This window comes from Ochotona princeps, chromosome 9, assembly GCF_030435755.1.
Source record: "Ochotona princeps isolate mOchPri1 chromosome 9, mOchPri1.hap1, whole genome shotgun sequence".
In the NCBI taxonomy this organism is placed as follows: domain Eukaryota; kingdom Metazoa; phylum Chordata; class Mammalia; order Lagomorpha; family Ochotonidae; genus Ochotona; species Ochotona princeps.
The window spans coordinates 43,963,618-43,990,228 of NC_080840.1; the positions used below are offsets into that span (position 1 = coordinate 43,963,618).

The 26,611-nt window shown below is 40.5% G+C and overlaps 1 protein-coding gene across 4 annotated transcripts in view; it reads right to left on the reverse strand.

Moving 5' to 3' along the window:
• Positions 1-1,002: 1,002 nt before the first annotated feature.
• PLAG1 (PLAG1 zinc finger) overlaps positions 1,003-26,611 on the reverse strand; it is a 40,786-nt gene continuing 15,177 nt past the window's right edge. The window contains exons 2-5 of one of the 4 annotated variants that reach the window (XM_058668639.1): positions 16,132-16,236; positions 7,662-7,760; positions 4,086-4,444; positions 1,003-3,571 (exon numbers count right to left, since the gene is read on the reverse strand). In XM_058668639.1, the coding sequence (XP_058524622.1) occupies positions 2,311-3,571; positions 4,086-4,327 (1,503 nt within the window). In that variant the 5' untranslated portion in view covers positions 4,328-4,444; positions 7,662-7,760; positions 16,132-16,236 and the 3' untranslated portion in view covers positions 1,003-2,310. The remainder of the gene's footprint in view (positions 3,572-4,085; positions 4,445-7,661; positions 7,761-16,131; positions 16,237-26,611) is intronic. The other 3 variants (XM_004580583.2, XM_058668640.1, XM_004580584.2) reach the window with 3 other exon arrangements.

The window sequence follows — 26,611 nt, forward strand, 5'->3', positions numbered from 1 at the left end:
CTGTCACCAAATTTCTTATTTCTTTTTTTAATGGTGATTAAAGCAATATTGAACACTAATCATTCAACTAGAGATTTCAGTAAGCAATCTGTTTCATAGAAACGAAAGGAAACAGGAAGCAGAGCGCAAAGCCTACTTTCAGAGCAAATAGTCTCCTAACCAAAAGCTTAGGAGCAGCTTGAAAATTAAAAACATGTATTTCCTTATTAACATATATAATTTTAATGCCTTTGGAACACACTTTTTTTAATAAAATGTAATTTTCCATAATAAAATTTAAATACATAAGTATAAAAACTACTGCTCCTAGGATTAAAAGACAGGAGCATGATAAAATATCAGGAGCCAAAGCTCCCTCAGAGAGCAACTTTGATTCTATGAAGTGCGATAAATGTATGTGTGTGTATAATATATAGAGAAACCCATGTACATTATTACAATTTACATTCTGCACAAATTATACTACTCCCAAGTATTTTAAATAATGTATTATAGTCAGTAATCTGCACTCATTTTTAGAAATTCTTGGTAAACATTTTTTTTTTCAATCTGCAGTGACAACTGGCCCCAGCAAAGGAAAGGGGGACTCCCACACTGGACCAATGAGTGCTCAGAAATAGTTTCTTTCTTTTTTTTTTTTTTTTTAAAGAAGAGATACATACTCTTCCATAAACTTCCCTCTTCCCTCTGCCCCAACAAGATGGGGTCCTCAAATAAGGTGTTAACAAGTGCTTAATAGATATGTTTCTTAGGTTGATGTCCCAATGATCCTTAGAAAAAATGCAGTAACTGGACCTTCAAGCCTGTGGTGGCTATGCAACTTGAGGAAAGCTCACTGTAACGGTTTCATTCAGTGGATACAATGCTCTTGATTGCTATTTTCACATTAATGAACACAGTGCTTAGTTACTTTACTGTGTCCTCTACAAACTCGGCTTACTTGCTACACTCCTCTCATTTCCTGGAGATGTATAAAGATGGAGTTTACTGTATGTGTGTGTGTGTATTTTTTTAGGCAACTAAAATGCTTATTTTAGTCACTTAAAACTTCGTGGTAATTCCTCTAATGGTTTTCCATCACTGTGTTAACCTTCAAATTCTCCATCTGAAAACAGCAAGGATTCACACTGAATGAGGATGATACTGTGGGGAACTAGGCCATCACTTCTGTTTTCTGTTTTTGTCTCTTACGAGAAAGAAAATGTCATAAAAATTCCACAAGAATTGATGTAACCGCTATGCTTTGACTTCACTCCTCAAATAGTCCAAGTTTCCATCCTTGTGGTAGAGGGTGTGATCCCGAGACAACTTCTAGGGTTTGACTGGGGGCTTCATGGCTGCCTCCCTCCTCAGGCGCCTCTCACACCATACAGGCTGAGACAGTCCGCTCCGGGATTCACACACCTACTGTCCCAAGCACCATAATGGCTCTAGATTCCCTACTGACAGAACCATCAATCTGAGTAAGACTGCTTGTGCACCTGATCCAACCTTCAGCTGCAAAAGCTGGAAAAGATGAAAAGAGATCTATGTATACACTGATTGTGATGTGATACAATATTAATTTTACTAAATGGAGAGACAGTAAGCTAAGGTTGAAAATGACAAAATATCCTGTGTACTCTAAGTTAGGGCCAACTACTAACATGGAAAGTCATGTTACCTTACTAGGAGTCTCTTTTTGCTATGAATACTGGTGCTTTGTATTTAGGTTTTGTTTTCCTTATATGTTTATAATAAAGACAGTAAATATTTTAACCAGACAATAGCAAGGCTTCAAAATATACTGATCTGAAATTATGGTGTTATTGCCCCAAACTGGATTCTTCATTCACCCGAAACACTTGATTAGGAATCCATTCAGAGGCTAGTAAAAATTATTTAACTCTTGAGTTATTCACATAGATTTTATAAAATTTACATTCTAATGCAAAAAATGTAAGAAGCCAAATGTGAAAAAGTAGAGCCACTGTTATTGGGAACAAAAAGGAAATTTTAAGATCTGAAAGTAATTTCAACATGGGATCTGCAAAACTTTTTAGTAATAATGGCTTTCCTACATGAAATAAAATCCATAAAATATGACAATTGGCAGTGAATCAGGACCAAAAAAAACCCAGGTAAACATAACTGAACACAAATGGTTCCAAAGCTCATTTAAAAAGCTAGTTTCTACCTTATACTGGCTTAATGAAAACTGGTATCATACAAAGCAGAAACTTTTATACTGTCTTTAAAAGTAGGCACTAAAAAAAAAAATCCTCTAAGGCAAGGGCTACACATCCATAATAAACCCCCCACTGGGGGATCCTACTGAAAAGCTTGGTGGAAACGTGGCAGGGTGGTGCTTGTGCTTAAGCTACTGGTGAAAGCTGCAGAGAGCGAGTGCAGAGACCCAAGGCCTAGAGTGCTCGCAGGATCTTGCAGATCCTGTGTTTGTGGGGGGAGCTGGGAGACAGAAGAATGTGTTTCGTCTTGGGAATAGCTCATTCCAAGGCTCCCCACAGATATAGGGTTATACGGAGGACCGTTTAATGGTATGAAATTAAACAACTGAGAAAAATCCAAGGCTGGTGTGTTGAGAGAGTCGCTGATGGAGATTGAGCTTTTGGACAGGGCGAGATCCCCTGCACCATCTTCGAGGGACCCGCTTTGAGGCTCCAAGGCTAGCTTGGAAGAGGATGACGCTTGGGAATCCTGGGATGAGGAGGGTGCCCCACCTTGTAGCTCCATCAGGTAACTCTCAATTTCCCCCTTTAATGGCTGTTCTTTTTCAGGAATCGAAATTGCGTATGAGGTAGAACTGAATGGATATTTGAAAGAAAGGTGGTGAGAGGGATGAACAGCATCCATATCTATGGGGCATGTCATTCCCAAAGGCAAAGTTGTGATCATTTGGTGGGCAGATCCCGAGTTCTGCATGGACTGAAATGGAGTGTTGTAGAGGTTTAACTGCAGAGTGTTGGTGAATGGCTTTGAAAGCAGTTCACTGGAAGGCAAGGACATCACCGGCAGGAGCTCATCTTTTATAGGCACAGACACGTTGCAGGTAAATGGATCCAGGAAATCCACTGGTTCCGTTTTCACCTTCAGAAGCTCTTGATTGTGACTCTTCTTCATATGTCGAGTTAGGTGATCCTTCCGGCCGAATCTCTGTGCACAGTACTGACAGAGGAAGTCCTTTCTTCCAGTGTGCACCACCATGTGTCTCCGGACATCCTTGCGGGTGTAGAAGCGGCGATCGCAGTGCTCGCACTGGTGCTTCTTCTCTTTCACCCCACCGGATGACTTGCCTGCATGCGATTTAAGGTGCTCCAGCAGCACTCCCGTGCTTTCGAAAGTCTGCAAACACACCTTACAGGTGAGGTCCCCGCTGGTGGCGGCATGCAAGGCCAAGTGACGTTTAAACCCAAGCTTGGTGTTGTAGTTCTTGCCACACTCTTCACACTTAAATGTCTCTTTGTTAGGGTCATGTGTGTGGAGGTGATTCTTCAGATGGTCTTTCCGGTGAAACATTTTCTCACAATAATTACACTTGTGGGTTTTCTCAGGAGAATGAGTAGCCATGTGCCTTTAAACACAGATATAAGTCTGTAAGTAATTATTATCACAAAAGTGGCACGTATTCACTTTTCACAAGGGAAGTTAAACTACTAGGCTAACATAGAATTACCTTAATAAATTAATAGGTACTGCAAGGATAGTTAATACCCCTAAATACTGCAAAACTTGAGCCATTTAAGTTGCCACTTAGTTTTTGCTGGATTTTTAGCTGATGTTACAAATGCAAATGAGTAAGACTAAACATACTCACGTAAATGTCCAAACCTTTTCTGGTCCTAATTTCAATACATGGAAATTTTACTCTTAGTTAAGCATTTTACTTAAAAAAAAAAAATCCAAAGACACTAACACACAAAATTATGTGATTCAGCGTATTAATAACTAGCCAATGTCTAACATACCCAACATTTCTTCTTTGCAAATTAACTGAAAAATGTGTATACAAATACATACGTTTACAGTGGCTTCAAATGGCCAACATAAGAGAAAATATAATCTGAAAGACAAATAGAGTTTAATACCTTTGTAATTTGTATTTAGAAACAAAGGCCTTGGTGCAGTCTTGTTGTATGCACTTGTAGGGCCTCTCTCCTGTGTGAGAGTAGGAGTGAACCTTTAATTTCTCAACACTGTTAAAGGCCTTGTCACACAGTTGGCAAGGAAAGTTTTTTCTTGGTTTGGTTTCACCACGCTTACGTTTCCCTGATGGGACTTTCTGGGTATCTCTCACTTCTGACAAATCACCAGGAATGACAGTGGCCATCGCAGCCTAAACCAGGCCTTCTTGTTGGACACTTGGGAACTGCCCAACTCCACTAAATGATATAGCTTTAGGTGGCTTCTCAAGTTTCATGTGGTCGTAAAAGAAAGCAAAAGGGGACTGGAAAAAAAAATAAGAAACAACTAGTTTGTAACTAAACTCAATTTTTAAAAGTTTTATTTGCTATGTGATGCTTTTGAATTAAAAAAAAGAAACCATAAAATGGATTCAGCTGGTCTGATGTTGTAATATCTGTAGGTTTCTTTATAATTGTCCAAATACATATAAATGCATTGCTCAGAATGAACAGTTCATACATACCAGAAAATTCCACCTGACAAATGTACTTAGGCATAGCAGTAGTGAAGGCATATCAGTAGTGATTTCAGGAACTTTCAGGATGCACCAAAACAGGACTCTGGAAGGAGCACTATTAACCCTCACCAGTCAGAAGGAACAAAAGAGCATACATCTGATACACCTGACTGAAAACACACATGGTTTCAGCCGACACTTTCAGTTGGCATGTCAGCTTTAGTCACTCTCTGGCTGGCTCATGGGACAAAACAAAACAAGCAATGCAACACTCTTTCAGGTGCCTGTGGACTACTGAGTTCATGTAAGTCCTCACTGCACTGGCACCAGAGGCCCTGCCCAGCGCGAATGTGTACTCTCTAGCTCTGTGTTCAAACCCTAAGGATCTCTGAGTCAACAGGACAAATGATTTCCTTTTCACATCATGTAAAATGATTATGTTCATTGAGAGCACTGGGGTTAGTTGAGAAGCTGGAGTCACTGGGCCTTGCCAATAGCCAGGGATGGGGATGGTCAGCCTGGGACACCCCAACTTGCTTGGACTTCTGACTTAATGCACAACACCTGTGCAAGAACACAGGCTACAGAGATGATTTGGGCTGGTAGAGAGGTGTGTTTGAGTTTCAATTTATTATTGGTGTTTTGAGAAAGAGTGAAACATGCAGATTGTACAGGAAAGAGTATATCATTTCAAGTCAGAAAATTCTAAGTCTTTTAAAAAAACACAGGTGAGAAAGTATTATGAACTTTTTCTCACAGTAAGCAAAATCTACCTCCCAAATGTCAAACTGATGCAAGTGTTAAATGATTCCTTACCATTTGTGAATTCTATTATAATGAATTATTTTTAAGAGACCATAGAAATCATAACACCTGTAACCTAATTTTCATTTGATTCATTTTATAGTGACTTGTTGACAGTCATGACATCAGTAGAAAAAAAATATTTTTCCAAGCCTCACATACCCTTCAATACAACACTTCAAACTGTCAATAGTGACTATAAAATGAATCAGATAAAGATACAAAGGGTGAAACTCTATTTCATTATGACACAAAGGAACCCAATTTAAAAAGGAATTAGAAATAATGCTCTTTCTTTTATGGAATTACATTAAGTTGAAAGAAACTTTGTTTTTAAACCCCAGTGAAGATGGCAGAGTATACCTCATGACTATGCTCTAAATTGTATGCATATTTTATGTGTTCTTTCTATTGGTAACAGATTTTAAATTTTAAAGTGCTTTAAAAAAATTTAGAGGTTCTATGCTTGGTATATGTTTGCAACGAAAGAATCTCAACTTAATTTGAACTGTAATACTGCAACAAGGTGGAGGAATCCACCATGGGGGCAGGGCACGGGGAAGGGATGGGGGAATCCCAGAGCCTATGAAACTGTGTCACATAATACAATGTAATAAATAATTTTAAAAAAATTCAGAGGTTAAAAATGTGTTATGGTGAAATTGCTATAAGTCAGTTCACTTTGGGAATACTCCATGATTTTAATAATTTTCCTGATTTCTCACTATTCTATTGTTAAAAGTTTAGTATTTGTGCTTCTGAAGTGAGAACAGTTTTTCAGTATTCTGAACATTGGTTCATTCAATGTTTGCCAATCTTTGATCACATTTCTGATTACTTCCTTAGGATAAAGGAGGAAGGGAAGTATAATAATTTACTTACAATTGTGGCTATGAACTACAGTGAATCTGTTCTCTCTGAATCGATTTCACACTCACAGAGTTGCTGGGAACCCTGTCGTAGCAATTATCACGTATTTGCTATGACCCCGACAATCTAATGTGTTAATAAACTCTTTAATTTAGAAAATCTGATTTTTTAAACTGAAAACATAAATGTGGCTGACTGTGTTCAGCTGCCATTCAAATTAGATTTTTCATCTTACTATGTTTTTAAGAAATGAAAACAACTTCCTTATCATTTGTGTCTTGGCAAGCTCAGCCTGTTACACCGACTATCACAGATTCCAGCTATACTTCTGTGTAAAACTTGAAAACCCTCTCCTTTGCAAAATTAAGTGTATTTTAAAATAAGCTTTAGTGTATGCTCAAAATGCAGACTGTCTTTAAACAGGCAAACTACAGCAATCATCTATCCATTTGCTCAAATTAGTAGGCTTCTTATGGCCTTCCTTCTTTACCATGTAGACACAGGTAAGGTCCTGAGCACTGTTCAAATGATCTAAAAGTATCCTTTACAGTTTAAAATGGACAGGAACACAATACAACTGACTTTACCCACGCTAACACAGTGTGTGCCCCCTGGTTTTAGATTCTCTGAATCTCTTGGACTTGTTCCTTCCCTGCCACAGTCTCACTCAAAACACAGCTCCTTGGCTTCCCTCAGAAATACCCAGCCAGCTACTCTGCTGCAACTGGTTGATAGTTATGACCTTTCAATATATGATATAACATGATGCTTTTATGCATCTATTAGGATTCTTTGAGAAACAAGCTGATTTTCTAACTGCATAATCAAAAAGGAATATAAAGAACCCCAAACCCTTGCATATAACTGACATCTGAAAATATTTCAAAGACTGGTCAAATTTGTCATTTTGTTACAAGATTCAACGATACTGGGCAGAGAATTTCAGTTGAAAAAAACAACTTCAAAGTTATTTGAAAAAGTGTTAACGGCATACCATAAGCTAATATCTAAACATTTTGATTATATTAAAATTGGTGATACCCAATCTGAAGTAATTGCATTTTTTTTGCGTGTGTGTGTACATACTGAGCAATGAAGAATTGCACTGATTTCAAATATTACAGTTCTCTAAGACCAGCTGAAATTTTTTCATGGCTGATAATAATTTTTCATCTCAATACATTATAAAACTTTAATTAGTTATCATAGGTGCATTTAACACTATAAGATACATATGTAGTTGTGAACTCAACATTTATATAATCAAATACCATATTTGTAATACGCATACCAATCAAGTACTTTGAAAATGCATGCATGAAATGAGTTATTTTTGTTCGATGCATACCTGACTGCAGATGGAAAAAGTCTCAGATTTTGATCTTAGCCAGTCCCATTAACTCTTCGTGGAAGAGAGTGGAATCCAAACCTTCCCATTTTGGCCAATCTATGTGGGAGGGGAAAAAAGAGAACAGACTATACTCTAAGTGGAACCAGTGCACAGATGACGGAAAACAAAAGGCAAGAGAATGCAATTTCATGGCACATGCTTACATTTCATACTCCGCTGATGAGTCATGCGTGTTTCTCTATTTGCATAGCTTATTAGTTCTAAGCACATTTACATGACTAAATAAATGCACAAATAAAAGGTCAAACAGTATTACCTAGATAAACGCCAATGTGTGATGCTGAATGACTCCCCACGTTTCCCAAGTTCCACTTAATGTTTTACCAAACTTAACTTCCATATGTAGAGAAATGGATAGTAGGGCTACTGAAGGTAACCAAACTGAACAAAAATTCATTAAGTGTAATAATATTATGGGAGAGACAAACTCGGCTCTGTCTTGGAGAGCACATCTGGACAGACTCCTGATGAAAGCACTTCCGCCCACGCTGTGCACACTTGTGCAACAGGGGCTTCTCAGAGCTGCACTCTGGTTACCTGCAACACCTGCCAATTTCTTTTTCATAATGCTGTAAGAATTGCCGAAATGTAGCAACAGCTTTGTGCTCTTTAGATTACGGAAACATGCAAGGGAGACCAAGTACAGGTTGTACACAAGAGACAAAAGGGTGTTAGGAAGAAAGGATCACTTGGTTTAGGAAGTCACCATTGCCAAGTATTAAAGCAGCTTCAAAAAACCTTCTAGTAGCATGATTTTTAGTGGACTGAGAAGACTTATAGAAAAAGATCAGTTAATAATTTTTGGTTACACAAATAAATGTGAAAATAATTGTGGTCACAAGTCAGAAAAATTCAGAATTCTTTTTTACCACAGAGTACAATGTACAGAGATATTAGTAAACTTTATGTATTATTGCAGGTGAACACTCAGGAATAATGACTGGAAGAAGATGAGAGGGATATATAAATCAAATGGTGAACATAGAATAATAAAAGTATTTGTCAATGACAGGTTAAACAAAAGTAAATCTACACATAAATCCAATAATTTCCCCTAAATCTTTCACATAGTTGAAGAATTTGTTGAAGTATAACTAAAATATTTCACAGAGGACATTCAAGCATTATTACAACAATTCCAAGGATATATTTGAAAAGCAGAATCATTCTTACGGTTCAAAAGACAAGAAAAAAAAATTTAGATCAAATAAAAGTTAAAGCCAAAGCTCCATTCTTTTGTAAAGCATAGGACATGCATAGATGGAAGAACTGAAATCTGGCACATTAACATTGCAAAATAACGGAATTAATGTTGTAAATACTTACTTGCCCAGTGTACATTATACTGAGGTTTTGGTATGGTAGTTATATCAGAGACCATTCTGGGTTATGATGTTACGGTAAAAACATAAATACCTTACAAGTGTGGAGGGTTTTCATTACTGCCTCCCTGGAATTCAGTGACTCCAGAGGTGGGTGCATTTATCGTCATTGCCACAGACGCTGAGCAATTCGACAGCATGTGCGTGGTCGAGGAGGGGCTGGTGCCCCTATACTCCTATTTCACTTTTATTCTACTGCATTCTATGACAGAGGCAGGTTAGCAAACCAGTTTGCAAGGGGGTTAATCTTGTCATCATACAAGGGCATTCTGAAAAGTTCATGGGAAAATGGAATTAGAGGATACATTCGTTTTGGTGCAAAAAAAATATCTGAAATTCTATATGCAAGAGCTCTGCAAAAAGTTAATGGAAGCTATGCAATTTGCAAAAAATCATGCAAGGATTTCAATGTTCTTTTTTTTTTCTTTTTTGCACCAATAAAAAACATCTTTTCATTCTATTTTTCCATGAACCTTCTGAAGTACTCTCACAATCAAAAGCCAGAAGTGGGGACAGTGTTTATTTTCTCTGTTAGAGCTGTCAGATAATGATCCCCTCAAGGGAAATAAATTGAAGGCTTAAAAAGCTTAAAAGACAGTTTACAAAGTAAATTTTAAACAATTTAAGTGACTGCTATGATAATAACTTGGAATATTAGAGATCTGAGTAGAAATAAAAAAACCCAAAAACTAAAACCAAATCTGACTAGTAAACAATTATATACTTTTTTCTTCTTCAAAAATATAAATTTTGTTGTATCTTGTGAGCATTTATAAAATTTTTATTAATGCTTACTGTAAATAAAATTGTTGTAATATATGTGGACATCTCAGTATTTCAATATGTATCTTGTTTTGAGCTACTTAAAGTCTACAAATTATTCCTTCTATATATTTTTCAGTATGTAATTAAGTAATAAGTAAAACCCATTATTTACATTTATTTTATAGCAAACAGTTCCAAATTTACAGATAAATTCCTTATTTGAACTTATTTTGAGTTCTTCTGAGTTTCCAAATCATTTTCTAGGACCATCAATTATTTCCACAAACAAAAGAAATCGGGAGCTGATTAGAAGTACTTGGATTGAAATACAATTTACGTAATCCTAACTAAAATTATTTCTGTGTTCTACTTTACAAAAATAAGAAAAACTTTTCAAAAAGTATTAGGAGTACTGTTTTAAAAAGTCTTCAACAAAAGCTATAGCTGTATTTTTACTGTCCACTTAAGAAAACCTTATCAGAGACTTGCTTATGCTCTTCATGAGAGGAACATTATTCCTTTCTTGATTTGAAGACTCTTCAACATAGAGAATACATGCACCTATCTCAAGCTGGTCTGAGACGGAAGAGCAGCTCAGAACCCTCTTTCAGTTTTTGGTGTTCACAGAATAGGACGTTTCCCCCCCCACCCCCCGCCCAGGGTTACTTAGTACCCACAGAAATACTTAGGAATTTCTCCTCTACCTGTCTACACACATACATTTTCATCTTCCTACATTTCACATGATTCTGAAAACAGTGACTCACACAGAAAAACAGCAAGCAAAATGAGTCATACGGCAGAGGGTCTACTGAACCCAATTCCCATGAGAGTAAAAAACAGGCTTGTAATTAAATTCTTTCTGCATTTTAAACTCCATAGTTCTGACAATCATCTTCCTGACCTTTGTGAATTTTTACAACACTTACCTGAATCAATCACTCTTTCATATTTAAAAGTTAGAACAGATTTTGGTAATTAAGGGCGAATGCCAACAATCATCAAAGCTTTAGTCTCCCTCATGCTGATCATAAAATACCTTTAGTAAACAATTCAGAAAACATCAACATTTACTTAAAAACATGTTTTTCATATAAACAAGGCAGGCTGCAAAAGGAAACTTACCACTTGGTAATATTTTAGTTTACGTGCATGACATACATGGAGTTTTGAATAATGTGAATGAAACTATCAACAAACTAGTTAATTGAAGAGCCTAAACTTTGAAGGAAACACAATATAGCATATTTAGGTATGGTTTTAAAAACCAACTCCAATGATCCTGAATGATAATTTAGACACTTTTACAGGAATAAATTTCCAAGGCTTGTAAAATCATTAATTAGTGAAGAAAAAACTTTAAAAAGAAAATTTTGGCAGTATGAACCCTAAGAGACACTAGAAAACTAACTACCAGTAGGCAGCATGGTGCAGGGCTCACAGCAGTTGTACTTAGGACTTTTTCTCATGAATGGCAGTAAAATAAGTACTGGAGGAATGAAAAAAATGAAAACAGGGCCAGTGCTCACCAGCAGCACAATGTCCTACATAAGACAGAACATACTCATTCAGAATCCTGTCAGTCCTAACATCATGTGGACACAGTGTGGGCTAGCAAACTGAATACGCCAATGGGAAGGAGATTTTTTTTTTTTTTGAAAAGTCTTAAAATAGTAGCAGCTACAGTAATCAAAAAAGCTGTCTGGAACACTTTGCTTCAGAAAATAAGCCTTTTCTGATTGGTCTTATTACTAAGGAATCAACTAGAACAAGTAGATCCCATCCATTTGCAGAGTGAGCACATGCCAGATGCCAGTATCAGCAGCTAGGAAGCAGGAAGGACAGGGGGCTGCTGTGGGGCTGCTGCTCCCCACCGTGGAGAGAAGCGTGAGAAGCCACAGGTGCACTGACAAGCAGGAGAGACAGCAAAGACCCGAGGCATGGCCGGTCCCGGAAGAGTTCATTCTATAATGGGAATATGGACAATTTTTCTATTTAAGTTGATGAAAAGAAATGATGCTACCATCTCAGAATGATTGTGCTTAACATTTTCAACTGATTTTCAGCAATTAATTAATTGTAGTTCTAGAACGATCTTCTGAAAATTTACTATTTAAACTAGCCTTACTAGTTTATTGCCTGGCGCAATAACATAGTGGTTAAAGTCCTTGCCTTGAACATGCTGGGATTCCATACGGGTGCTGGTTCTAATTCCGGCAGCCCCGCTTCCCATCCAGCTCTCTGCTTGTGGCCTGGGAAAGCAGTTGAGGACGGCCCAAAGCCATGGGACCCTGTACCTGCGTGGGAGACCTGGAAGAGCTCTTGGCTCCTGGCTTTGGACTGGCTCTGCGCCAGCCGTTGCGGCCACTTGGGGAGTGAACCATTGGACGGAAGATCTTCCTCTCTGTTTCTCCTCCTCTGTGTATATCCACCTTTCCAATAATAAATCTTAAAAAAAAAAAAAAAAAACCACAAACCTCCCCCCCCAAAGATTAACCTTACTGAACTTCAGACATGTCCTATATTTAATAAAATATTTTAAAAAATAGTCAAAGAAAAGATTAGATTTTTGTTTTAAGACGCAACATGCGAGGGTGGGCATTTACTGTAGTTTGGGGGATCCCTATCCCAGATGGGAGTTGAGTCCTGTTTCTTCCTTCACTTCATGCAGTGTCCTGCTAATGAGTACCCTGGGAGGTAGCAGGTGATAATTCAAGTACTTGGGTCCTTGCCACTCATGTGGGAGGGCTGGCTGGAGTTCCAGGCCTCCGGCTTTGTCCTGGCCCAGACCTGGCTGTTGCTAATATTTGAGAAGTGAATCAGTGGATGGAAGATCCTTGTCTGTCAGTCTCTTAAGACAACAGAACAGAACAGAACAGAATAAAAAAGAGAATAGGAAAAAGTCAAGGAATTTCAAAGTAGAACCAAGAAATTCCATTACTTTTGTCATCTCTATAACTATGAATGTTGCTTCAGCCTATACATTTTTCAAGAGTACTTAGAAGGCACAGATAAGCTGATTAGATGGAATATTCATATAGATTTTTTTCCAATTCAGAAATATCTTTTCATTGGTTGTTTATTTTATGTAACAAAATACCATATTAAGTTGAGGGGTTTTTCTTCTCTTTAGAAACACTCTTTTAAAGATTCATTAACTTAGAAGTTAGCATTAAACTGAACTTAGATGGGGGAGTTTCCTTATGATCGTAAATTCTTATTAAACTAGGTAAACTTAAAAATACAAAGGGGGTGGTACACTAGGGAATTTTCACTTTCATCACGTAGGGAGAATAGATTGTACACAACTCATTACAGAGGAAAGGAGATAAATTGTACAAAAGAGAAGTAATAATGCTTGAGAGAGAGCAAAGAGCCATGATTATATTCAAATATAAAGTAATACTGCTTTATTTTGAGGCGATTTCCTCAAGCTTCTGTTTAAAACATTTCCAAACTGTTAGTGACCTATTATAAAGTAGGTAGTCCAGAGAGCAACTCAGTCTGAACGTTTGTATAGATCCCAAACTGTGATGAGCTATCACCACCATTCCATTTCTACGGGTATCAGAAAGAGATCTATCTGCTCTAACCATTTGTATGTTTGCACTGAAGGAGGCCATTCCTCCATTCAGGTATAACTGCCTTGTGTCAATAAAATCACAGAGAAGAATCCACATTCCATGTTGGAACTCCCAGGCATTTATCGTGAATCTGACTATGAATTCAAATACAAAGTTAGAAATCAGATGTTATACATGAAAAGTGCAAAGGAAGAAAAGGTTCACTTGGTTATTAAAGCTCATGCAGAGAAGCTGGTCTTAGGTCATTTCAAGGTAATGTGCACTTTAAATAGCGGTTTGTGCTGCTGCACACACAGGAGCTTTAATAAGCGCTGTGAGTGCTGACGCTTTAGTAATTCTCAACAGTCCACTTCATGTAAGGCTCTGCACATGCCATCATGTCCTTCCTAAATGAGGACGGTGGGGGGGGGGGGTCTGGGCTCAAGTAACTCTAAACCAACCACCTGTACTTACGCCCACATAGTTAAAGGTAAATGAGATCAGTTCTAGGCAAAATTGTCAAATCAGGGGTGGCCACTCCCTCCTCTGCCTGTTGGTATAGTCAAGAAAAAACGAGTTGATATTTGGATTCCCTGGTCCATTCTACCTGAGTGAGAATGAATTTGAAAATCTTCCTTCTCTGAGCCTTTTATCCCTAATATGGACTGGACATCTCTTCTTGAAACAAAGACCCGTCTGATCTAGGTTCCTTCCAGGACATTAATTGTGTCCTCTGCAGGGGGACTCCTCCTACCCCGCAGGATCTAGGCAGTGCCCTAGCACAAAGTGGACATTTGATTGTTACTTGCTGGACAAAACCTTCAGACAATTTCAGGAATCAGAGCAAGCCCTGTTTCAGGGCCCTTGAAATCTCAAACTGGTTTGATAGCAAGTTAAGAAGACAAGCCCCATGTAATTACATGGTGGGTTCATTCTGGCATAGGGAGTGGGGACTAGGAGAGCAAGACTATCACCTCCTGCATTAAGTACTCCTAGATTTTCCAAACACTTCTGCCTTCAAGCGTTCTGTTCCACGGTGTATGTAACCTGTACACATCACAATGCACCATTTGGAAACAGGTGAAGTTTTAATGGAAAAGGGACAAAGTAAAATTCAAATGCTTTGGACAGGGTGTGCTTAGTGTGAAAATAGAGCCTGAGAATGATGGTGAAAATATCAGAGCATAGTTTGGACTAGATAGGCATGAACCACCAGCGATATGGGTGAAAACCTGCACCTTGAAGTTTGACTCCAAAAAAAGTTTTTTCTTCTCCCTTTCAAGCTACTAAAAAAAACCCCTAAAACATGTTCTATTAAAAACAAAAGTAAAGGGGCCAAACATGGTGGTGCAGCATGTTAACCCTATGTCCTATGGCGCTGGCATTCCACATGGGCATAGGTTAGTGTCCCAGCTGCTTCCCTTCCCATCCAGCTCTCTGCTTGTGGCCTGAGAAAGCAGTAGAGGGTGGCCCAAGTCCTTGGTAGCCTGCATAGGAGACCCAGAAGAAGCTCCTGGCATCCTGGCTTTGGACTGGTTCAGCTCTAGCAGTGTGGCCATCTGGGGAGTGAATTAGTGGACAGAATACCTCTGTCTCTGTCTCTCCTCTTTGTGATTCTGCCTTTCAAATAAAAATAAATAAATCTAAAAACAAAAACCAAGGGTAAAAACTACAGTGATGCAGGAAAAGAAGAAATTCATTAATCTGTAACACACGCACAACACACAGAGTTAATTGTGTTGCATTTTTTTTAAAGCATATACAGGTGACTAAAAACTTGTGCTAACCTGAGTTTAATGCTTCATTTCCATAGAATGTTTTTGTTCTTTGCAAGTTTTAGCCACATTAATACAAGTGCCCCTAATGTAATTGTAAAGCTCTGTTCATATATACTCTCAGGCCCTGACTTGCTCCCACTCCAAGAACTTCTTTCCCAGGGTGGGGGCCTGCCTGCCATCACAGGAGAGTTTCGGAGCTTGAGTCAGCACATTTTTTTTTCCCCCTCCCAATCTGCCCATCCTCAGGCTGGAGATTCTGGACTCTAAGCCTTAACCCTGTGTTTGAGGTCCTGCTGACACACTTACCTGGTGCCAAATCCATTTGTGCTTGGATTTCCAAGTACTGCTACACCTTGACTCTGTGCCAAGATCTGCATCTATGGGTCTGGAAATTGAGATGCTTATGTGTACCTTCTTCCCAACAATGTTAGCACAGTGCTCTTGTCTCGTCAAATCCCTTACTCTGGCAATCAGGCCCCATCCCAGTGAGATCTGGAATATCTTCTCCATCTACCCATAGTTAACCGGGTCCTTCCCATCAGAGGGAAACAGACAGAATGCAACGAGGGACAGTCCATCATTCTGAGCAAGACTGAGAGAAGGAAGAGCCTCAGAGTTCACCTGAAACCATGTGGGGAATGGGAACAGACAGACATCACAGCAACTATGCATTTAGTGCACGGAGTGGGGAGCACTGATTCTTGACAGTATTCCAAGCTTTCCACTGGATCGTAACTGCTAATGAAGCTAATGAATCTCTGTTGATAGCAAAACAGGTTGATGAATTCTAAGACCGTAAGTGGCATGCTTATTATGTGGCATGCTTTTCAAAGCTCTAATACCATAACTCACATTATTTAGAAATAGGAGTAATTGATCACTTTGAAAGCCATGCCATATAATGATAAAAGCCACGTACCTGAGGCCCTGCTCCAAACTCTAGCAAGGCAACCTTATTAACAGACTGTGATAAAATGAAGCATTCTGGGTGCCAAACACAGCCAAGGCAGCACCAAGAGGCAACCTAAAAAGAAAAGAAGAGTTAGTTTGAAATTCCAAAAGTCAGGCTCAGTCTGGTCAATGGCATAGGATCAAAATTGGATTTTATTCATTATTACTTATTCGTAGTATGTACTTCATAGTTATTGAAAAAAAATCTCTTAAACTTTATTAAAAACAAATGTGAAGTAAATTAGATATTTATAGTACATTAAACAATTAAAAGCAAACAAATCAATACCTTTAGGTTTATGTATCCTGCCCCCAACTTTCCCCAATCACAGTTATTCATATTTTTATTTGGTAAAATATTATTTCAGGTTCACTGCCACCTCTCCAAGTTTCTGATTAATTTCTTTAGTTATATTCCAAACACACCTATTTTCTCGATATCGTAGTTTTTTTGGAAAAATCCTTAGTGTTGTCTATCATATTTTAAGCAAAAGCTGAGAGCAACCGCACACCCCAAGTGCTTTCCTCAACCGGACTAGAGCCACCTGCTCAAGGAGAAGACTGGGAGCTGCTGTGTGTCCTAACACTGAGGCAGAACCAGGGGCTGTGGGCAGTTTCTCAGCTCCTGAGCTAGTCTTTATTATGAGACTGTTAGTTGTTTCCAAGAATATTTCCAGGGACCAATCCATCTTCCAAAAAAATACAAAGAAACCAAAAATGCTTCAAAGTGCTCAGGGTTTGGGGTTATTCTCAGTGTTCTGCCTGCCCCAATTATGAAGACCCGAAGACCCACCTTCAGGAGCATTGGCTGAGACAGGAAAGGGACACCAGAAGTTTCACACAGAAAAGCACTTGCTTTGTTATCCTGAACCAGAGTCAAGGCTCAATTATATGCAGCTGCCATTCTATGAAGATAAATCATCTGTTAGGCACATTTTTAAATAAAAACTTGCCAAGAGTCTTTCTTAAATTTTGATTTAAAAAAATAGATTTGAAAGGCAGAGAAGTAGGGACAGGCAGCTCTTCCATTTGCTGGTTCACTCGTTAATCGCTACAGGGGCAGACCCTGGGCCAAGCAGAAGCCAGGAGCCTGGAACTCCATCTGGGTTTCACAGTTGTGGTGTGAGAAGTCAAGTACTTGGGTTATCATCTGCTGCCTTTCAGGTGCATTAACAGGAAGTCGGACTGGAAGTGGAACAGCTGGCATTGTAGGCGGTGGTTTTACCTGTTAAGGCACAATGCCAGGCCCCCCAAAATGTCTGAATAGTGATAAACCAACTGTCAGAAACAACATTACACAGCATAAACAAAGATCAAAGATCAGAAAGGGGAAAAACTATTATGGATTTCTGCCTTGAACAATGTACAATTAAGAAAGGCAAAAAAGAATAGAGAAGAGGGAAGCCGGGAGGAAGGAAGGAAAAGAGTATGTGAAGTTGGTGGGTAGGCATGACTGCCAAGAACTCAGAGGTCTGAACTCAGGATAAGCAGTGGGGAAACTGTAAAACACTGGCAGATCAAACACATCCAGAATTCCTAGGGACACAGAAGGTGAGAAGGGGAGATGGAGTGCTACTTTGGAATGACACAAAAGATGAGTGCCAAAATAAGACTTCTGAGAAGAAAAGACACTTTCAAGCCTAACAATAAGAACAGAAAGAAACAAAAGGAAGGTAAGAGAGTTGTAAGCCCAATGTCCTAGAGATAGATTCAAACCCAATGGCTGGTTACTTCATGTGGGGCTTTCAGGACCACTCATCACTATGTGACACAATGGGGTAAGTTAGAGCGGAGAAACAGACATCAAGATGGAAGAACATGGCACCAGAAACATAGAAATAAAAAGCTGCTCCCATCTATTTGGCAGCAGGGCATGAAGACCCCAGACCTCAGTAAGAAAGCATGTGGGAGCCGGGTGGGGGCAGGGGTGAGACAGTGGGAAGAGGGAGAAATGCTTAAATCACAACTAGTGGGAGGATAAACTAGGGACCTCCACAAAGAGGCTTCTCCCAAAGAACTTTGTTTCTAAGAAGGTGGGATAGAAGGTTCCTGGGTAGGATAGGCAGGAGAATGTTCCAGGCTGGAGGACAAAGAGGCAGAGAAGGGTAGGAGTCATAATCCAAAGACACAATCCCAAATGCCATAATTCTGAGTACTAAACTCCCCCAAACCAGAATCCCCAATGTCTAAGATCCTGAAAGATCCGAAAACATGATTCTGAAGAAAAATATTCTAAAACAAAAATCAATAAACAGCAATTTCCCCCACCACATTTTTTAAATTACAGGTCACTTTAATGTTGTAACATAGGAGATGATATTGGAATTGGAGTTGTGGTGTAGCAAGCAAAGCTGTCACCTGCGTATGGTGTGCCATGGAGGAATAAAATCAAGTGGAATGCTGGGAAGCGAGGGAGATTTTCATCATGATCAGGAAGAGGGGACTGCTCAGCATTATGGGGAGACGCATGCTCATCTTGGCCGGTGTGTTTGGGAGCAGAAACCAGAAAACGCAATGGCCTGTGTTGAGTTCAAGTGTCCTACAAACACAGGTAAGAGTGAGGGAGGAGCAAAGCAGGAAATATGTCAGCAGTCATCTGGGGATAGAAGGCAGGAAAAGGAGTGGTCAATCATGAAAGGGCGTGAGCACACTTTGGGGAATGATGGCTGTGTTCATTGGGTTGGCTGTGGATGGTTTCAGGGATATGTAGATCTACTTCACAGGTAGGTCACTGGGAGACTTTACATATGTTCAGCTACAGGATATCAACTATACATCTACAGAGCTGTAACAAACATACAAATAGGCAAGGTTTGCACATGGAAAATATCTGATGAGCTGATAAATATGAATCTACTGAGGCATGAAAGAAAACCTTTCTGTGAAAGGTAATATGGCCTCAATATGGCTAAAATCTTTACTTCCGATTCAGAGGGGGAGGAAAAAGCAAGATAGAAGGAGCAGTGGCTTGAATGTGAGGCACACTGGATCCTTACTAGGAAGGAGGCAGATTTTTAGAGACACATTCTCAGCTGTCAAACTTGGAGGAAGCCAACACAGTTCACCTGTTGCTCTTGGGACCGGCATCTCACAGTACACGATTTAAAAGCTCCAGGAACACATCTGAACTGGAACTGAGACCTACAGATAACAAACAGCTCACTGTGGATAAGTTCATCTATCAAATACCAAAGGAAGTGCCCACTGAAGTGTTTCAATTCAGCTCCAGTATAACTCCTTCAAAAATAATAATCAAAAATAGAACAAGGTCTCATGCTAATTGATGACCTGCCTTTCATAACTCTACAAAGTAAAAGAAGTAAATGTCAGAGCCAGGCTAACAAGACTACGAATGTCAGTCAAGCATGGGTAGGTGTTCCAGGCAGGAGGAGGGAGGCCTTGGTAACCTCAGGAAATTTGCTATTGTGGAGCAAGCAGCGAGAGCAACAGACTTGGAGCCTTGAGACTGCATGGAGATGTGTGGCAGAGCCTTGTTTCAAGTCATGTCTCCAGGGCCTGAGACATTCACATTATTCTGATCGTTTACAAACTACTCTCAATATGGGTACCTGTACTACATGCCCCCTGCACGTGGACTCCCCCAACACCTGACCTCAATTCTAAATTATTCTAAAAACCATCCAGAAACAGAAAGTAAGTGATGATTCTTCTTTACTGTTTAGGTTGGTATTTTTGAAAACAAATCTTTCCTGAATTACAAACTTACTTAGACTTTTGTAGCATTTACTGACAGGTAGGGAGTTAAAAGGGGCTCAGATCTGTCAGTGCAAAGCCCCAGAATCCTCTATGAAGCTTGAGTGCATCAAAGCAGTGAGGCAGCCGCTTCTTGCACTGTGCAAGTTAGTCTCCACCCACTTGGTGCCTTCCCTACTGTGAGGCAGAGACCCAATACAAGAGTTCTTCCCATCATTTCAGGCAGTGCCTTTGTGCTGCTCCTTGACAACTCTGATGTGGAGGCATGCATTTGGTCTGGAGGCTAGGATGTCAGTTAGGATGCCCATATCCCATATCAGAGTCCTTGGGTTCTAAATCCCACTCTTCTCCTGAGTTCAGCTTCCTGCCAATGCACAATCTGGGAGGCAGCGGTGATGACTAGAGCAGTTGGGTTACTGCCACATTCGTGGGAGACCTGGATTGAGTTCCCAGCACCTGGCTTTCATCCTGGCCATTGTGGGCATTTAGGGAGTGAACCAGTGGGTGGGAGCACTGAGTCTAAAATAAATAACAGAAACTACATCACAAAATCTAGCTTAGACATGGTCTTAAAACACGTAACCTTATCTTGGTTTAGAGGACATATTTTTTTTTTAGTTGTCTACCAGTGTGACTTTGGAAAACTGATTTATTCTGTTTAGCATATTCCTCAGTAGGGTGGGAATACTTACTTCACAATACTATGAAAAATGAGACAAGCTGTAAAGTCTCCAGTGTGGTCTGAATAGGAAGATACAGAACTCAGTGTGTTTCTCAGAAAGAAGTACTTCCCTAAAACGGCCTGATTTGAACTTAAAAGCTTTTGCTTTTTTTTTCCTCCTGGCACAGTGTTTTCTTTTTCCCCTACATAATCATAATCAACAAATTCTTTGGAGGACAAACTAGGGGAATTCTTTGCACAGAGAAGCCTCATTCACACCACAGAGCTATCATAGGACAGTAACTTCTGAGTTTAATGTGAGAAATGTGATGCTCCTGAAAGACTGTATTTGCATCAGTTTTATATCCCTGTCAAAAATGTAACAAGAAACACTTCTAAGCATCACACAAAATTTTAACTACTTAAACTTACATTAGGTACATCTAGTCAACTAGGTAGCTAGCACATGTCAAATGAAGGGTACCTATGTTTTTTTTTGTTTTTTAAACTGGCATTGACCATAAAGGAATGGATGGCAGACAGAGGTGAGCACATACTTTCCTATGCATTCACCTGGGTGACATTGGGTATAATTTTTGACATATCAGTATTTCTAATTGTAAAGAGAAGACAACCAATTCTTGCTTAATGGAGTACTGGGAAGTGGGTGTGAAGGCTACAGATAATCAAAGCTAAAAGAAAATTAGTCACTGGAATAAAACAACAAATGGCCCTTGTGCATGTTAAACTGAAACCTGGTTGGCTAATATAAAACTGGACTGATCCACACTGGGGAGAGGGGACAGACGCTCTTTGATGTAACAAAAAACAGCAAAGAAACTCCTGGTTCTGTCTGCAATGTCTTCAGTTGGGTCTTAGCAAAAAAACACAGAAAGGCAGGAGTCCCTGCTTCTTTTCTTATGGCCTGTTTCTGGGTGTGCAGCAACTAGGTAGGACAGTGGATACACACGGGGGACACTCAAACATTTAGTGCAAAACTAGCTGGAAAAGAACAAAGAAAGCAGAACAGCTTTCCATCTTGTTGGCCAAATGGACAAGTAGAAGAAAGCAGTTGCTTTGTCATTACAATTTCCTCTGAGAATAACTGAGCATTGTTGGAATGGTTTAAATTTTAAAAATTCTTGCATTTCCCTTTGCAACTCCGGTAGTCAAGGAGACATTGTTCTCCTTGACTTGGCCCACTCTCAACAGATACCAGCATGCTGCAGTCACTGTGCCATCTTGTGGTCATGTCTAGAAAGTTCGTCTTCCCTAACAGATCAGTGTAGGCCCTATACCTGCTCTGAGGCTCTGGGAAAGGGCTATGAGAAACAACTTAGAAATAATAAAATCTCTGTAGAGGAATGGTGGAGAAGACAAAGATTAACCAGTCACTACTTCTACCACCAAGGACGCTGGGTTCTCTTAGGGAAGGTATGTCAAAAGGATATTCGTATTCACTGAAAACACAAAATACTCACAGAAAGCAGAGAATACCACGCGATGAGTATGGACTAGGTGCAACGAGAATGTACTAAAAGGAAACAGACTTCTCCAAGCTTTGGGGATGAATGCTAAAGAAGAGTTAATGACACCGAGTATGGGGAGGTGAGCTGGGGACCTGTGCCAGAAGTGGGAGTGTGTCCCAGAGAGGAGGAACAGCAAGCACCGGGTAGCTGACAGTGTCTCCGGGGAGGAGAGGGAAGTGAGGCTGCACAAGGCAGGTGGGCAGCTGACTGGAGCCTGCTGAGAAGCTGCTACTTTCCCAAGCATAACTGAAGAGGGAAAAGGCTGTTTTGAGGATGAGTTCTTGCGAGTTGTGCTTGTGGAAGAGCCTGTCCGGCAATTACAGAGCCAAGTGAACTAACCCTGTCGTCGGTTAGCAGCATGTTTCCTTAGCCATAAAGTGAGATAATCGAGTCCCTCCGGGTGGTTGTGAGGAATAAATGATACTGTGGGTAACACGTGAGCAGCACTCAACGAGACTTTTGCTAGTGTTAGGCAACATTCATTCAACAGCATCGAACCCCCCCCGCCCAAATGCCAGCTTATGTAACAGTCCCCGGAGAACCAGCCTGCACCTCACGAGTGGGGTTAGGCCTGGAGGGGAGGGCAGCCTGTGGCAGACACACACAGCAACACAGGAATGTGGGGAAGGAGAGTGCAGAGCGGGAAGGGGAGACTCTGCCACCCAGAGAATGGACAGAAGAGGCTGGCAGAAAAGTGGAAGCCATGCCAGTGGGCAGGAGGAGCACAAACCAGGAGGCTGTCCTGTCACAGAAGCACAGGAGAACGTTCCAAGGAAGCGGCAACAAGATCAGGACCAAGTCCTACTCCCTTTAGATGTAGCTACACCCAGCACTGTATTTCATCTCGGAAAAAGCATTTCAGGGGCATCAGAACAGAACCCTGAGCAAGGAGGCCACTGAGCATCGAGTCTTCCTCCCTCTCTGGAGAACAGCATCAGCTGAAGGGAAGGCAGGCAAAGGAGGGAACACCTCATCACTGTGTAATTTCTTAGAGATTGCGTAAGTCTGGCAGGTTTAAATGTTGACAGGAAGGCTCAGCTGAAGAAGACAAAGCCAAGAGCAAAGAACAGTGGATTAAAGTGGAGGAGAGTGAGACAGCACAGGAAGAGAGATGTGAGGACAGGGTGCATGTGGACCTGAACTGAAGAGCAGCAGACCACACGGGAGGAGCTGCCGACTGTCCTGAAGTCGGCTTTGCAGAGCAGATGACACCTAGGCACAGCTGTCCAAGATGAACAGGTGTTTGGCCCAGTGGAAAAAATGAGGTAACATTTCAGCAGAGGCAATGGTATGAACAAGCGCAGGCATACAGAACACAGGCTGATGTGCTAGAAGACCTCAGGGGTTTGGGGCTATGGGTCATTCAGGGGAAGGGAGAAGACATTCCCAAGACAAAGCTAGAAAATAACCTATGGCCAGATCACAACAGGCTCTGGACTCATGCTTTCATCCCCATTCGTCTGGAGGTCTGCAGAGGGAGACGATTCTTTCAGGATGGGGCATAGTAAGGTGGGTACAGTGGGTGGTCAGTGGAGGGGAATAAGCCAGAGCCCTGGTAAGAGGCAGCTATAGTGGCGGGAATCTACAAAGCAAAGAGAAAAGGTGGTACTGAAAGCATATATTCCTATGAATGAGAAGCAGAGGTCATTAGGAGCAAGGGGATAAGTGGAGGCTAAGGATATAAGACTGTGACTGGCAAGAAACATTTTAGGGTTCAGATTCACAGGGGTGGAGTGGTTCCAAGCAGTGATGGCATGTTGTAAAGTATTATGTGAGGTATTTTTAGTATGTACTGTAATTTCAGAGCATCCTGATTATGACTTCTGACTAGCCCTGGTACTTCAGATTTCTCAACTAACATACTTCACTTAGCTAAGGTGCCAATTTCAATTCCTATTTTTTAAGAAAGGTGAACTGTTGGGTAATATAAATAATTACTTCATTAATTTATCTGCTTTGCATATTCCAATTAAGTTTGGCAGATGAGCTCCGCCACTGCCAATTTAACATGAACTTTCAGTATTAGTATATAGTGGTCTTCCACTTATCTGGTAGCATTAGTGACATATATAAGGTAAAAAACAGAAAGGACAAACACAGGTTCTCCCATCCAAGTAACTAACCAGGCCCGACCCTGCTTAGCTTCCGAGATCAGACGAGATCGGGTGCGTTCAGGGTGGTATGGCCATAGACCAAACACAGGTTCTAAATAGCAACAACAAATGTTATAAACCCACACATATGCATGCACTTAACTCCTAGATCATATATATTGGTATTTGGAGTCATTCTTTTAAGCAAAATGTCAACAGAATCACTGGAATTTTCAGTGGAGGGAAGATGAACTATCCCAAGGGCCGAAAACTAATGCAATGCTGGCAATAAGAAGTGGCTGCCAAGACAGGAAAACCTGAGACAGGCAAATGCAATCAGGAGACATCAGAAGGCATATACGGGGACAAGGGTTCTTTAAGTGATCATAGCCCTGTTGGGAAAGGTTAAAGAAATGGACACTTTTATGTCCTACTAGTAACTAGAAGACATCCCTGGAGGTCAAACTGACCATGTAAGTGCCAATCCAAACAAACAAACAAAAACAAACAGCAGGCACTGATCTCCCATCTTACACCTAAGAAATTAATGGAAGAACACACCTGAGATGCATCTGAAGATTAAGCACATGACTTTTCATCACTGCAACATTTAAAGACTGGAACCAACATCCACTGCTAATAGAACGCCAAATAAACTGGGCTGCTCATTCACAAGTAATCTAGCTTTTTAAGGAAGACATAGAAGTAGTGTATCGGTACACAGGAAATAAACCTTCACACAACACCAGGATTTTAAAATGGCAGGATACAAACCAAGGAGGTGCCCTATGTAGTACTACATAGTTTTAAGAAACAAGAAGATAATTTGTTTAGTATTTAACATTTTTTATACATTTTATTATTATTCTTATTATTTTATAGTACAGTTTCAAATTCCCTAGGAACACTTATTCTACACTAGAATTAAGATACTATATTCAGCCTTTTGAAACTTATCTTTCAGTGAGGTGAAAACATTTTTTTTTTGAGAAAAAAAAGGAGGGCCTCAGAGTCTTACAGAGCATGTCAAAGACAACAGGAATGTGATCAGCAAAATCAAACCAAAAACCCTGGTCTTCAACCAACGAATTGTAAAAAGGTAGAAAAAGTGATGGGTAATGTGTGCATCAGAGTTTAGAAACATGTCAGCTGACTAAGTGCAGGTCTAACTGGATCTGAAGAATAAAACAACTGCACCCAGTGCAGTAGCACAGTAGGCTAATCCCGTAGCTGCAGCAGGGCACCACACAAAGGTATCACACAAAGGCAGATCCACTTCTGGTCCAGCTCTTGGTGTACAGCCTGGGAAAGCAGTGGAAGGTGGCCCATGTCCTTGGATCCCTGCACCCACTTGGGAGATCCAGAGGAAGTTTCTGGCTTGGATCAGCTCAGCTACGGCTGTTGTGGCCATTTAGGGAATGAACCAGCAGACAGAAGGTCTGTTTGGCTCTCTTCTCTGTAAATCTGCCTTTCAAATAAAAATAAATAAATCTTGTTTAAAAAAAAAACAAAGACAACTGTGGAGATTTGAACTCTAACAAGATATTTGATGACATTAAGGAATTAAGTGTTCTGATTGGGGAATGGAGGTGAAGATGTGAAGGCTTTTAGGAGAAAGAGGAGGGCCAGCTGCAAAAGGCAGGGTTCAAGTAAAGGTTGTAAGCCATTTTAGTCTGGGTTCACCTTGGCTGTGTCCATTGTATGAGTACTTCGGGGACGGGAGGCTGAAGCCATTCCTTATTCAACGGGACAGGGAAGGTGATGATGAATAAGAGTGCAGAGCTTCTCAACGCAAACAAAAGGATCAGCAGAGATTCTAGTTCTAGTGTAGAACTACCTATAACATCATAATCATTGTCATGAAAAGAAATTTCATAGAACAGAGCATTATCTCATTAAACACACAGTGACTTAAATCTATAAATCATACACGCCTCACTTTCTTCTTCTGTTAACGATTAATAGCAAGCACACAGTGCTTCTCAGAGGAGGTAATACTGTTATTCTAGAGAAAGCAGCTTGACAGCTCACTAGGTCAGCAATAGAGGCAGCTGACCCATCACCAGGACTCTCCACAAAAGCTAATCAGCCTCCTTGGACCAAGGGGAGAGAACACGCAGGAGATGTGGTGCAGCCAGTGAGTGAGGCTGGGGCAGTGTGGGAGAGCCAGGGTCAAGGGCTGGTGAGGTTGCAGCCGGTAAGAGAGGTGCAGGAAACCACCAAGTCCACACACAGCAGCTGCAGCAAGCAGGGCGTTTTGCCAGGAAGTGCCAGAGCCAGAGCCAGCAGGCAGAGGGTTCTGCAGTTTGGAAGCACAAGCCAATGGGCCCAGTGATTTCCCCCATCCAAGTCAGAATGGTGTGGTCCTTCCCATTCCTGTGTCTCCTCTCGGTGAGACTGTATCTCCCCACACACCCCAGAATGTCCTCTTACATTCTACTTTGAGTACTG